Source organism: Tyto alba, unplaced genomic scaffold (genome assembly GCF_018691265.1).
Source record: "Tyto alba isolate M040663 unplaced genomic scaffold, T.alba_DEE_v4.0 Super-Scaffold_7, whole genome shotgun sequence".
In the NCBI taxonomy this organism is placed as follows: Eukaryota; Metazoa; Chordata; class Aves; order Strigiformes; family Tytonidae; genus Tyto; species Tyto alba.
In genome coordinates this window covers 27,918,350-27,931,973 of record NW_024881328.1, presented here as the reverse complement: position 1 = coordinate 27,931,973, position 13,624 = coordinate 27,918,350, and the positions used below count along the sequence as shown (strand labels likewise).

Below are 13,624 nucleotides of genomic sequence, written 5' to 3'. Positions count from 1 at the left end.
AGGAAGAAGAAAGGAGGGGCTGGCGCTTACAGGGCTGTGTGTTGTGGAAGTGTGAATGGAGCTTAGCAACTGCCCAGGAACTAAATGAAATTTTCCTATTTCCAGGATATCCTGAGGTGAGGTCAGTGTAGCCTGTTCTTGGGCAGCTTTCAGTATGCAGTTTTGGTTATGTTTGCAAGCTGAAGAAGGTTGTTCCCTGGTGCTTTCAAGTTTTTCAGTACTGCAACAGAACCTCAGTCAATGACAGGTGCTCCATCTTAGGCTAGTAGTCAATATCTCAAAAAATAATGTACTGAGATACTTATTTGATACCCCTGTGCTTTCTTTCTAGCCATTCTCTTCTAGCCATCAGTGTAGGTTTAGCAGCTTCTCTGTATTTTAAACGAGAAAGAAAAGTCAGTGAAAGCTCCGTTTTTTGTTTCTTGTATTATTTCATTTTCACAAGCCATATTTTAGTAGCAATGTTGCAAGGCTCTAAGGTAGTGCTACATCAGGTGCTGCTAAGCATCTGTTGTGGTTTAACCCCAGCCGGCAACTAAACACCACGCAGCTGCTTGCTCACTCCCCCCAGTGGGATGGGGGAGAGAATTGGAAGAGTAGAAGTGAGAAACTCGTGGGTTGAGATAAAGACAGTTTAATAAATAAAGCAAAAGCCGTGCACACAAGCAAAGCAAAACAAGGAATTCATTCACCACCTCCCATCGACAGGCAGGTGCTCAGCCATCGCCAGGGCCGCCGGGCTCCATCACGTGTAGTGGTGACTTGGGCAGACAAACTTCATCGCTCTGAACGTCCCCCCCTTCCTCCTTCTTCCCCCAGCTTTATATGCTGAGCATGATGTCATATGGTGTGGGATGTCCCTGTGGTCAGTTGGGGTCAGCCGTCCCACCTGTGCCCCCTCCCAACTTCTTGTGCACCCTGAAGGCCTTGGCTTACTGTAAGCAGTGCTTAGCAATAGCAAAAACATCCCGGTGTTATCAGTAGTGTTTCCAATACAGATCCAAAACTTAGCCCCATACTACTACTGTGAAGAAAATTAACTCTACCCCAGCCAAAACCACCACAGCATCTCACAGCAGGAGTTTGTTGCTTGACATTACAGGACCATTTGCATTCTGTTCCCACCCACACCATACGATGTCTAGCTGACTTTGTGAGTAATTTCACTAACTGTAAAGCTCGGTTATGGAAGTAATTGTGCTAATTCAGACACTGTTATCCATTCAGGGTAACCAGCAGAGATGGTCACACTGGAAAATCTTCCCAATCTCTCTACCTGAAAATACAGATTAATTTGTTCATTTATACACAAAGGTTACTAAGTGTTTCATTCACAGAACAGTGAGGCATTTGGTGAGTGACGTAATTTCTTTTGACAATACTTCCCCTCAAAATTAGCTTTTTTGGAAAAATCTGGAATATTAAAATAATCCTCCTAATGGCACAAGGATAAAGCAAGTGGAATGAGATGCCTGATTTGGTAATTATTTACCAGATGACAAGTACAGTCTAAATGATTACTCTCTGAGCTGACTTAGGGAAGGAGAGATAGGAAGTAGCAATTATTTATGCATGAAGTTATATCATAATCTTGAATATTTAGTCAAGTTTGCTGTGTGTATTGCTGTCCTCCATAGCCAACCCATGGTTAAATGTACTTTGCCTGAAGTTGCTCTCTCAGGAACAAATATACCATTTGAAGTGAATCATTCAGTTCATCCATTAAGGGAAACTACAAATGATACTTATGTAAAAGCTACTGTTGAGAAAGAGCTTATTGTGTTGAGATTAATTCAGTATATTCCACCCTTATAAAAGATTAAAATAAGCCTTTAAAATCTTTTGTACTAAGCCAAAGGCTTTTTCTGAGAGGGAAGCTTACAACAGCATCAAAGTTATATAAAAAAAATATACTTAAAATCACTGAAAATCTGTTAAATTCTGACTAAAACTCTTCAATGCAGTTAGGATATTTAATAAATGGACTGCATCCCTTTTCCAAAGTTACTGAATTTTTCTATCTCAAAGTTATTGCTGTTAATTTATTTATGAGTCATGCCCTGAGATAGTCCGTGCCATATAGAGCTTCCAGAATGCCACATTAAAGCAATTGAATTAAAAAAAAAAAAAAAGAAAAAAGAAAATACATTAGCTCACAGCAGTACTCCTGAAAAATTATATTTTTAAGTCATGAATATCCCGACCTGAATCTTAAGATTGTTGATGGTCTTTAGTATGTACATCTGTATTTCTGAATAGGCAGTACATATCAACATGTAAATGTTTTCAATAACAGTGGTCCTTACTCCATTACTTATCTGCTGTTGTAATAACTGTATTTCATCCAGAATATTTATCATTTATTGTAATTAATTGGTAGTTCTTAATACGAGGACAATTCTTCTGAGACTGTGCTAAATTTTAAGAGTACAACGTGTTGGTAAATGAATAATTTCCTTTAGAAAGACCTTTATGTACTAAAAATGCACCTCAATTATTTTTGCAGTTTGCTTATTCTCAACGGGAGTCAAGAGGACCTTTTAATGGATGTTAGTGGAAATTGTAGTGGACTATAGAGGATGTAAACATTGACTGAATATATTGATTCAAGCTCATCTGGGAAGATAGTGAGACACTAGAACACAAATAATTGATAAAAATGTGAATTGGCTATTTGGACTATAAATTCTTTGCTTTCTGCATTCTAGACCTAGAAGATGACTTTGATCAACTCATTCTTGTGGGGTTGATCATTAGGTTGATTAATTCACTAAATGGTAAAGAGCTAATACCTCCTTTTCAATCACTCCACTGGAAATCTTTCACCATCTCTGTTAAGCAGCATGACTGATGAGCACTGATGGATTTTTTTTCCCCATCGCCATTATCTAATTTTATTTTTTTTAATTTTCTTTTCTTTCTTCTCCTCCACACTACATCTGATATATTCCTAAGGGAAAATAAATATACTCTGACTAGTCCATTACTATATTTAAAATTCTGATTAAATGAAAAGAGAGCTAGAAATTATCACTACATGAATTTTGAAAAATTATTCTTGGCAAAAAACACAGTACTGTGACAAGAAGATCAGGTTATTAGTTACTATGACTGCAATATTAATTCATTGCTAAGCTGAAATGCCATGGGCCATATCTCACTTATTCCTACAACTGTCAATGGGCGTTCCACTCATGGAACGAATAGAATTAAATAACCCAAGCCTCCCCCTCTCCTTCCCACACATATCTCTTCCTTGTATTGCATCTACTTAATAGGCTAATGATATATGAGCAAAATAAGTGTATGTAACATTGAAATTCTGGCTTTGTGTTGAAAAAAAAAATACTTTCTGTGGCATATTGTATTAGAGTTCTTTTGTTTATTAGCATTTTTAGGTGTTGCTTAGCTTTAGGGAAGAAAAAATTGAAGTCTGTGCCTTGGTATCTTAACATTTTTTTAATTCAACTAAGATATTGGAATTCATGCCTTTCGGTTGAATGGGATTGATCTCAGTAGAGTTTTGCTTTAAGGTTAACTTTGTGGAGCAACTATGTAGCTTTAAAATAGAAACTAAATGCTCACCACCTCTGATCTTTGGTTGATTTGGAGGATGAGGTTATGGATCTTGCAGTCCACTCCAAATATTTGCTAATGCAAAGGTTTTAACCTTGTGGTTGACAGCTGTGGTCACTTGTTACTTGCTTATTAACTTATCCAGTGGCATTTTTGAACCTATGTAAAAATTTACATGTTGCAAAATTATATTACCATTTAAAAATTACATTTAAAAATGTACAATTACAAATTATATTACAAAATCTTGCAAAAATCCCTGTAAAATTTGGTAGGAAGTTCAGAGGTTTAATTGTTTGTCTTTGTTTTGATGCTGTCTTCTGATACTATTTTACATTTCCCCCTCTTTTTTTTTTTAAATTTAAAGGCATCCTGATTAATCACCAATCATAATCATAATCATAAGTTACCTATTCATCTGTGATTCATAAAGTGGCAAGTTAGAGCAAGAAATCTACATAACAGTAGAATTACAGAATGCAGAAAGTGTAAATATATTTTCCATTTATCTGGGCAATAATAACTTCCATTAGTCAAAACCCAAACACCATTAACTTCCTATTAATTCACTGATTTTACTGAAGCTTTTGAAAGTTGTCAGTTCTAAGTAGATATAAATTAAAATAGCAGTAATATAAATATGAGTAAAAATTTTCTGAATATACACTTCAGACGTATGTTTATCACAGTAATTATAAGCAATGTTGTACTGTATAATTTATTTGAAGAAATTATGATGTTATATTGCTCAGTGGTTGCATCGGAATGATGTTATAATATGTCTGCTCAGAGTCAACCTTTGTTGCAGTTAAATTCTGAGCAGCAGAAGTTGTAACAGCAAGAAGGACAGGCACATAGGGCCTCTGGGATTTACCTGATGCATTCACTGCAGTCATGTACATCAGTAGACCAGGGGCCAGCATATGAGCTGAAAATGGTTTGATACGAAAAGAACAAGATCCATGTAAAAAACCATAGTGGTGGCCAATCAAAAGCTGGTTCTCACGGGGTGAAAAAGGAAATTTCAGCTACTATTGTAATATAAGTGCTGAAGTACTGTTAGTATTTCTGGTTAATATGTACAAGTTCTGATACTTCTGCTGAAGATTCTTTTTGTTAGATTTAGTAAAATTTGTATATATATTTATATGTACATGCATTATGTAAATAGTAAAATTACTGATAAAAAATTATGTTATTATGTCTCAATATATAAATTTGCTTTATTTGGGTTATTTTACAGATGTGTTTTCACAATCAGCAAGTAAAAGGTGAACAATTAGATGTATTCCACAGAATCCACAATATTGTGTATGTATACATATATATGCATACCCATGGAAATATAATGGAAATACTATATTTTATAATCAAGATATAAATAGATTAATAAAAGTTAACAAAAGTTAAAAACTATGAAATGAGTTGAATATTGAATTCTAAGAATTTGTGGTAATTAAGCATAGTTTGTAAGCGATATATAGCCTAATTTATTTCCATTCCTAAATAAAATTATCATCAAATTATATATCCATCTAACCATCCGTAGACCCGTATATGAGACCTGTCCCTGTAATTAGAGAAGAATGGCAGTCATTAGTGAATATATTCAAAGGCCTTTTATAGCAATGCATATGCCATGAGTAATTTTCCCCAATATAAATCTTATTCTTCTAAAGGTCAGGAAAGTGTAGAAAATAGACAGTTATGGGATGAATGACTACCCCTTGTTTCCTCTCCTTACATGTTGTTTCAGTTAGGCTTCTGAAAGAAAATAATTATGTTTGAGAAGTGACTAAGGTTATGTGTTGAGGGATCTGTAAGAGCTTGTACTTGCAAAGGATTGTGCTTACAGCATAATTCTATGTTGCAGTTACTTTCCTAGTTATTTAAGTAGGAACCAGAGACACTGAAACTTTCTCTTACAGCATGTTTTTCAGTCACCTTTCATCAGGGAGCAGTGGTCTCATGAAAATTACTGATTAAAGAAGCACTTTTTTCAAATACTGTTTTCTCTGTTCTGTCTTCATAAAGTAACTCCTCTTACTATCATTTACAGACTGAATAGTCCTATTTTACAGATGAATGGTTAAAAAAATTAGAGAAACTGCAGTGTGTATTGCTAGCCTTAATTTGTACTCCAGCAGCTCCTACTTGCAGAGCTCAGGACTTGGTCCCAAATTCAGATCTGCATCAGACTATGGCAAACTGATGTGGAGCTCTGCTTCATGCTGCACAGGTGATGTGGAATATCCCTGCTGTGTGCTCTGAGGTAGACTAATGCCCATGGTCCTTTTATTGCTGGAATTTAATCTCATTTGCGTAGCAGTCAGAACAGTTATAAAAATATGTTTTAGGGATTATAAGGTTTATTCCTGATTGTACTACAAATACATCAAATGTAAAATATTCCTCAGAAATATAAATATACTGATCTCACCAGGGATATTTAATAACAGAGTTAGACTAGTAGGGATTTAAGTGGACTATAGCATAACTTTTAATTTAGGGAATGAAATCAATTTATAGCCTTTGACCTATGGCCAGTCTCAGCCTTGGTTCAGTTTTACAAGATAATTTGCCTGAATCCGTTCTTCTACACAAGTCCTGTTCTTCCAAAATAAATTACTGACTTTTAGCCTGTGTCCCACTGTCAGAAAATCTCATCATTCTTGTTCATTCTGCTCCTCTTTATGTTAAAGTGCCTTCCTAGTCTGATTATTCTATGTCCCTAAAAAATAGGAATGTTTCTGCTGTTTTTTCAGTAAACAGTGGTGATGCTGGGGGCATTTTATGGATTTTTTTTTTTTTTTTTTTAAACCCCAGCTGAAAAGTCTCACAAAATATGCTGCCAGCCAGATGAGTTGCTAAAACTGAGAATAGGGCAGGTGAGCACAAATATGCTACACTCACTGTTCACCAATAATTTATATGACACTTCTGACATCATGCTTCCTACTAGGCATCTTTCTTTAATCCCTCAGATAGTATTAGATTTACGTGGGGATTCCTTTGAACTATACTGTATTCAGGCTTTTCTTCATCATCCACGTTGCTGCTCAATTCCTCTATATGCCAGAGAAGACCTAGGGTAGGCAAGGCTTTGAAAACGTTGAAGAAGAGAAACAGAGAAAGTGAAAGGTGTGAAAGAGCCTCTGAATAAATATGAGGACAGAGAGCACAAATAAGGGAGAGAGTCAACAGAATTATGCTAAGAGTAGAAAGAAAAGGCAGTGGAAGAGGTGACAACATAAAAATGGAAAAGGAAAATATAATTTCCCTCTCCCAAATACCCATCTGCAAATGCTGTTAGCCGAATTCCCACCAAATATATTTCCCAGGAATCCTGTTCGCTCAGGAGAAGAGACCCAAGTTTTAACTTGACGAGTGGATTTTCTGATAAGAAAATCACACTCAAAAATGCTTTGTCTATCATTGCTTTGTGTCCAATTCACGCAAACTCGAATAGTTTCAGAAAACACTAGAGAAATAGACCTATGTATCAAATAATGCTGGCAATTCAATTGATATCACTTTTAATAAAACATTTTCAAATGGTGGCATGCTTTACGTATGTTTGGGTCATCCTAACTCTGGATTTTCTTGCATAATTTCATGCAGGAAAACCTGTTATCTGACTAAATAAGGGATTTAGTTCTTGGAAAACCCCAGCAGATTGATATGGGCAAATAATAGCAAGAAAAATGTTGTGTTCCTACATCTGGTGAGTTTATAGAAATGTAAAATTGAAGTGTTGAGGCTGTTTTAATAGAATATTTAGTTACATGTTTCTTCTAAAGAAACTGATGTCTTCCAATTCAGTTTTGTTGAAGTAAAGGTTTTTTTAATACTTTTTCTATTTTGCAAGAAGTATACGTAACTTTTCTAACTTTTTGAACAACTAAAAACTGTGAAATGTGACTTGCAATCCAGTCTTGTATAATATCTTTACTGCTATGATTTTGTTACCTTGCCTTCAATAGGAATACAGATCTCCACACAGAAGGAATTAATTCTCTTTAATACTTTTATTGCACTGAAATAACATGATGAGCATGTATACAGGGTGTTCACTGCAATGCATTCACCATAGCATTGATGTGTAAAATCATTTACTTTGCATGTAAGTATCAAAATACTTTTTGCACCATTTTGAAGGACAGGTCAGATGGATCACTGGTGTTCTCTGTTATAGCAGCAACTGCTCTTTCTATAGACTCATGTCAGCACTGTTTTAGATGTCTCCTCATGATTTTATAACTCCTTGATTACACTTCAATCCACCATAGCTATGACATCTTTCTAGAAAAACCTTCTTTTGCCTTTACTTGAATATCTTGCATTTGAGTATCTTTTACCTTCTGGAACATGAGCATCAGGAGACGGGGATGATATCTCCTGGGCCCAGCTTCCCAGCTGCCTCAGTATGTCTACCAGAGAAAACATCTAGTGATGTGCTGGGTCAGTTCTACAGACAACCTTAATTAAGTTTTGTTAGCTGTTCACCTGTCCATACTCCTTTTGATTCAGTCTGCCATCTTCTCAGTTACCTTGCATTGATTTTTTTGTAGGAAGCTTTTGGACACTGAGGATGAGCTCTCTGACATCCAGTCGGATTCGGTCCCGCTGGAAGTGCGGGACTGGTTAGCTTCTACATTCACGAGGGAAATGGGAATAGTGAAGAGGAGACCTGAAGAAAAGCCCAAATTCCGAAGCATTGTGCATGCTGTACAGGCTGGGATTTTTGTAGAGAGGTGAGAGATTTGTGTTCTTATTACAGCAAGTACTGCATTTAACCAGAGTGTCTGTCATTAAAGATCCCTCAAGTGGTGGGATGAACCTGAAGCAAATCTTTGATCCAGAATTTAGGCTTCAAGTTCTGCAATTGCTCTACTTTTCTGTACAGAAATCCAGGTGAAACCTCTAAATTTATAATGAAATCTCCTGTACTTTGGAAAATTCTGGGTATGAACTTTATGGCTTTGAAACTTCTACACTAGAATGAACCAAAGACTGCACTAACATAAAAGAATAATATACCATCAGAGAGGTATATTTCTCATCAGTTCATAAAATTATGTCATCTTTGGGATCAGACCTTTAAATAGCTTAGTGCTATATCACAAACTATAAAGGTGAATTAAAAAAAAGAGAAAATGATCCAGTACTTTTTAAAGGAATGCTTTTCCTTAATATTTTTTTTGTTCTTTTAGGATGTACCGAAGAACTTCTAGCATGGTTGGTTTGGCTTATCCAGCAGAAGTGATAGTAACATTTAAGGTGAAATAAGTTTAATCATTGTGGAATTTGAATGTATTTGTACTTATGCTTAGTGAATTTTAGGGTGAAATGAATATATCTTTCTACTGAACATACCCTAACCACAGTTAGCACTACACAACTGAGCACACAGAACATAGAAATTAATAGTTAAAAATTCACAAATAGCATATGATTCTGTTTATTGTTTCACTGATTAGCTGTGATTTCATTTAGATGTTATTAGAGCAATAGGGTGAAATTTGTATAGAAACGTGAGATGTGGTTTTATTGGCTCCCAGTGCTATGGTAATCAGTGTCTCAGACAGCAACATTTGTTTTTTTTAGGAAAGAAAAAGGAGTAGTAGCACTGGGATAGAGCTAGCAAAAGAAGCTGAAGCTTATGGAACAAGCACAATATTTGCTGTAAATTTAAGACATCACTATAGTTCACCCCAAAGGCAATCTTTTATAGTAGTAGAGTTCCTATGGCTATATATGCAATTAAGAAATGGTATTTTTTGACAATGCAGTACCTCACCTTTTCCCCTGAAATTCAAACACTGTTATATTATTCTCAAATTACTAGATGGCTATAGTGTTAATGATATTGCACAATAGCCTTTTTAAAGGATGGGTATTCACATTAGGTCCACAAGGTTCTATAGACAATTTGTACACAGAAAGTTAAATTTGAAGGATTAAGGCCTTTGATTTGAAGGATACGAAGTTGCAAAGTTCATGTTACAAGTTTTTTATTCATAACTGGCACAACTATTTTCATCATTAATATTGAAATAGTCATTAATGTGTTATCTACAGTAGGTGTTTGAAAAAGTTGGACAATAAAAAAAACACCAGACTCTCCCCCTTCCCTACAAAAAAACCCAAAATATCTTTTCCCAGTGATTAACTAGAAGCCTACTTAAAGAGATGGAAATTTGATGTGTTTTTTTTTTTCTTTTCCCCTCATCTACAGGATGTTGATAAATGGTCTTTTGACGTATTTGCCCTAAATGAAGCAAGTGGAGAGCACAGTCTGAAATTTATGATGTATGAGCTGTTTACCCGATATGACCTTTTGAGCCGTTTCAAGGTCAGAAACTAGCCACAAATAAAAATATGTATGCAAAAATAAGTATGTCAAATTTAAAATACAAGAAAGCCAGAATATATTTGAACTACTTTTATTGTGCAATGCAGTGCAGAATTTCAAAGAATATGGCAAATCAAACATTGTAATATGCCAAAAGTTCTACCAAATGGAACTTCACCCAGAGTACGCAAATTTTTCTGCAACCCAAAAAATGAAAAGCTATGTGGACCGGTGTCAGGTCAGTTTGGGATGGGATGTTGCTAGTGCTGTAAGCTTTAAATAAACAGGTTATGTATACAGCCTGTTTACTCAGCAGTACTGAATCAGTGTCCTAGCTTCATGGAACACGGTTTCCTAATAAGGCAGAAAACTGTAGATAGTCCTAAGTACTTTTATCATGGTCTAGATCATAGCATGTTGCTCACCACTGTGCAGAAGTTTCAGCTGAACCTTCCTCTCCTAACCAACTTGGGGAATATATAAAGAGAAGGCTGCTTTTCCATGGTGTTTCCAGGGTGTTGCAATACAATATGGAGTACTATAAACAACTTTGAAAGGCTGAGATAGAAAATGGATCAAAATGCCAAACTGATCATTATAATAGTACCAAATAAAAGTTTAATTATAGTTTCAAATCTGTCCATTGCAAAACCCCATGCTCCTTTTGAAGAGGCTACCTCATCCTGAAAATAGTTTGAGTATTTTAATTTTATCCGGTAATCCAGACTCAACTTTTCCCATCAAGCGTTTCCCATCAAGCTCTGGGTGCTTGAAGTCAGAACCACCAGGGCTACCATTAACAACACAGTCAGAAAGTACAAAATGTAACTGTCTCAGTGGACTTAAGCCCATTCTCAGTCTTGCTGTTTGCCTTGCAGGACTTTTAAATAAAGAATAAAATCCTGAGGAAAATGTAATTTCATTATATGGCTGTTGTGGTTTAACCCCAGCTGACAACTAAGCACCACACAGCCACTCACCCACTCCCTCATGCATCAGGATAGGGGGAAGAGAATTGGAAGGGTAAAAGTGAGAAAAATCGTGGGTTGAGATAAGAATAGTTTAATAAGTGAAATATAATATAATAATCTTAATAATAATTAATGAAGATGTAATGAAAGGGAAAATAACAAAGAGAGAGAAATAAAACCCAAGAAAAACAAGTCATGCAACTGAAAACAATTAAGAATTGCTCACTACCAACAGACTGATGCCCAGCCAGTCCCTGAGCAGTGGCCCCCCAGCCAACCTTCCCCCTGGTGTTACTGCTGAGCACAACTTCATATGGTGTAGAATATCCCTTTGGTCAGCTGGGGTGAGCTGTCCCAGCTGTCTCTCCTCCCAGCTTTTTGTGCAGCCCCAGCCTACTTGGTGGTGGGGTGGGATGAGAAGCAGAAAAGGCCTTGGCTCTATGTCAGCACTGCTCAGCAGTAACTAAAACATCCCTGTATTATCAACACTCTCTCTAGCACAAATCTAAAACAGCCCCATACTAACTACTCTGAAAAAAATTAACTCTACCCCAGCCAAAACCAGCACAATGGGAAAATAAATGGGACTGGATAGTACCTGTACTTTATACATTGCCTGGAGGAAGAGAAGGAAGACAAGTCATACTATTAGGTTCAAGGAAACCTTGTCTCCGTCAAGGTGAAACTGGTGAAGAAAATAAGATAATCATATTGTTAGACTCCTGTCTGTCAAGCTGTCACGGTTTGAGCCTGGTCGGCAACCAACCACCGCAGCTGGTCACCCTCCCTTCCCCCTCCCCACCTGGGAATGGGGGTGGGAATTAGAGGGGTGAAGGGACGCTCGCAGGCTGAGATAGAAACAGTTTAATAATGGCAATAAAATGAGAACAATGATGATGATAGAAAAAAAAAGAAATATATAAACAGGCAATCCACAATGCAATTGCTCACCACCCGCTGACCAATCCCCAGCCCGTTCCCGGCCAGCGACCCCGAGATACCAAGATCCCACAATCGCAACCCCGGAAGCAAGAGAGCTCCTTCCCAACCACCCCTCCTCTATACAGTGAGCATGACGTTCCATGATATGGAATATTTCATTGGCCAATTAGGGTCTGGTGCTCTGTCCGTGCTCCCTCCCTGCTCCCTGTGCCCTTGTGCACGGGCAGGACGTGGGGAGTCAGAGAGTCCTTGAAGTCTCGGTAGCAGCTGAAAACATCAGTGTGCTATCAGCATTCTTCTCATACCAAACCCAAAGCTAAATCCAAAACACAGCACTCATCTAGTCCCTGAAAAGGAATATTAACTCTATTTCAGCCCAGACCAGGACACAAGCCTTTATTATATGAGCAATCTATGCATTCCTGGTACAAACAGATGGACATGTCTTGAAAACTATTTGGTTGTTAGCTCTGCAGTCTCTTGTACACTACCACATGCTGTGTATAGTGTATGTACAGGGATATAACAGCTACAAGAATTGAGTGAAGACTGCCTGATGCGTGTAAGATATTAAACCTTCACATTGTAAATTTTTTTGTTGTTGTTTGTTAACTAAATCCTACGGTATATTTATTTGTGGTTTATTTATTGCATGATTAACTTTGCAGATGTTGAAGGAAAAAAAATTTATTTTAGTTTTTGTTTCCCCCAGATCCCCATTCCTAATCTTATTTCATTTGCTGAAGCTCTTGAAGTTGGTTACAGCAAATACAAAAATCCATATCACAATTTGATCCATGCAGCTGACGTTACTCAGACTGTGCATTACATAATGATTCACACTGGTATCATGGTAAGAAATACTGCAAAGTTCAATTTACTTCTTTCCTCAGTCTCTGGTGTTTTGGATAAATATGTATATATGTCTTTTCTTAAGGAGAGAGCTCCCTTGCAAATTATGCAGAGATTCCAAACTACCATTCAGGCTGTGAACTTTATGTCATTTTAACAGTTCTTCCAGGCTGGAACTCTCCTGATGTGAAGTTAAAAAGGAGAAAAAATTCCATCTTAAATCCTTTTTGCTTTTCATTGCCTGGTCTTGTATTATATATCATACTAAAAGAGATATATTTGCAGGAGTGGGCAGGTGAGATTTTTTCGCTTCCACATCAGAGCCTGGGAGGTGTGAAAAGGCAAGGAAACTTTAGTATCTGCTGAGGTCCTGGCCATTGAATGATATACTGAATCAGTGCAGGCTTACTCAAATATCCTGCAGCTGCTTTTTATTTTCGTTTTTAACCTTATTTAGGACTGCTCTTGCATACTGTATGTGCCTACAGTAGGCAGAAGATTGCATTTGCCTTGCACTATTGCAATATCTCAATAATTTTTAGTATTTGCTTTGGGAATTGAAGTGAGTCTGTGAAAGCATTTTTACTCTAAACACCTACCCTAGATTTAGTACCAGCAGTGGTAGTGTCCTTGCTGTTAGCTTGTTAGACAAAACTAAATACTGACTAAAAGAAAATGGACATCTCTGTCAATGGCCTTCTGATAATTTGTCTTCCCTATGAATGTTTAAAAAGGAAAAAAGGTGGGAAGTGATAGTGTCTGATTTCTGTTCGCAGACACATGAAACAATTCCATAAGACTTCTGGAAAGGAAAATTTTAGGGCTGGTTCTAGATGTTTGTGCTCCAATACATAAACAATAAATGACAGTCGTTCACTTATGTTAAGCCTTTTCTTGCTGAAAGCTTTGCCTTTGGCTTCGGTGGATG

General features: G+C 36.8%; 1 protein-coding gene across 6 annotated transcripts in view; it reads left to right on the top strand.

Annotated features, from left to right (window-relative positions):
* The window catches only part of PDE1A (phosphodiesterase 1A), a 227,886-nt gene that overhangs the window by 172,617 nt on the left and 41,645 nt on the right, over positions 1 to 13,624 (top strand). For all 6 annotated transcript variants that reach the window (XM_033010956.2, XM_033010954.2, XM_033010955.2 and 3 more), the window contains 4 exons: positions 8,148 to 8,330; positions 8,790 to 8,856; positions 9,815 to 9,931; positions 12,557 to 12,697. In XM_033010956.2, the coding sequence (XP_032866847.1) occupies positions 8,148 to 8,330; positions 8,790 to 8,856; positions 9,815 to 9,931; positions 12,557 to 12,697 (508 nt within the window). The remainder of the gene's footprint in view (positions 1 to 8,147; positions 8,331 to 8,789; positions 8,857 to 9,814; positions 9,932 to 12,556; positions 12,698 to 13,624) is intronic.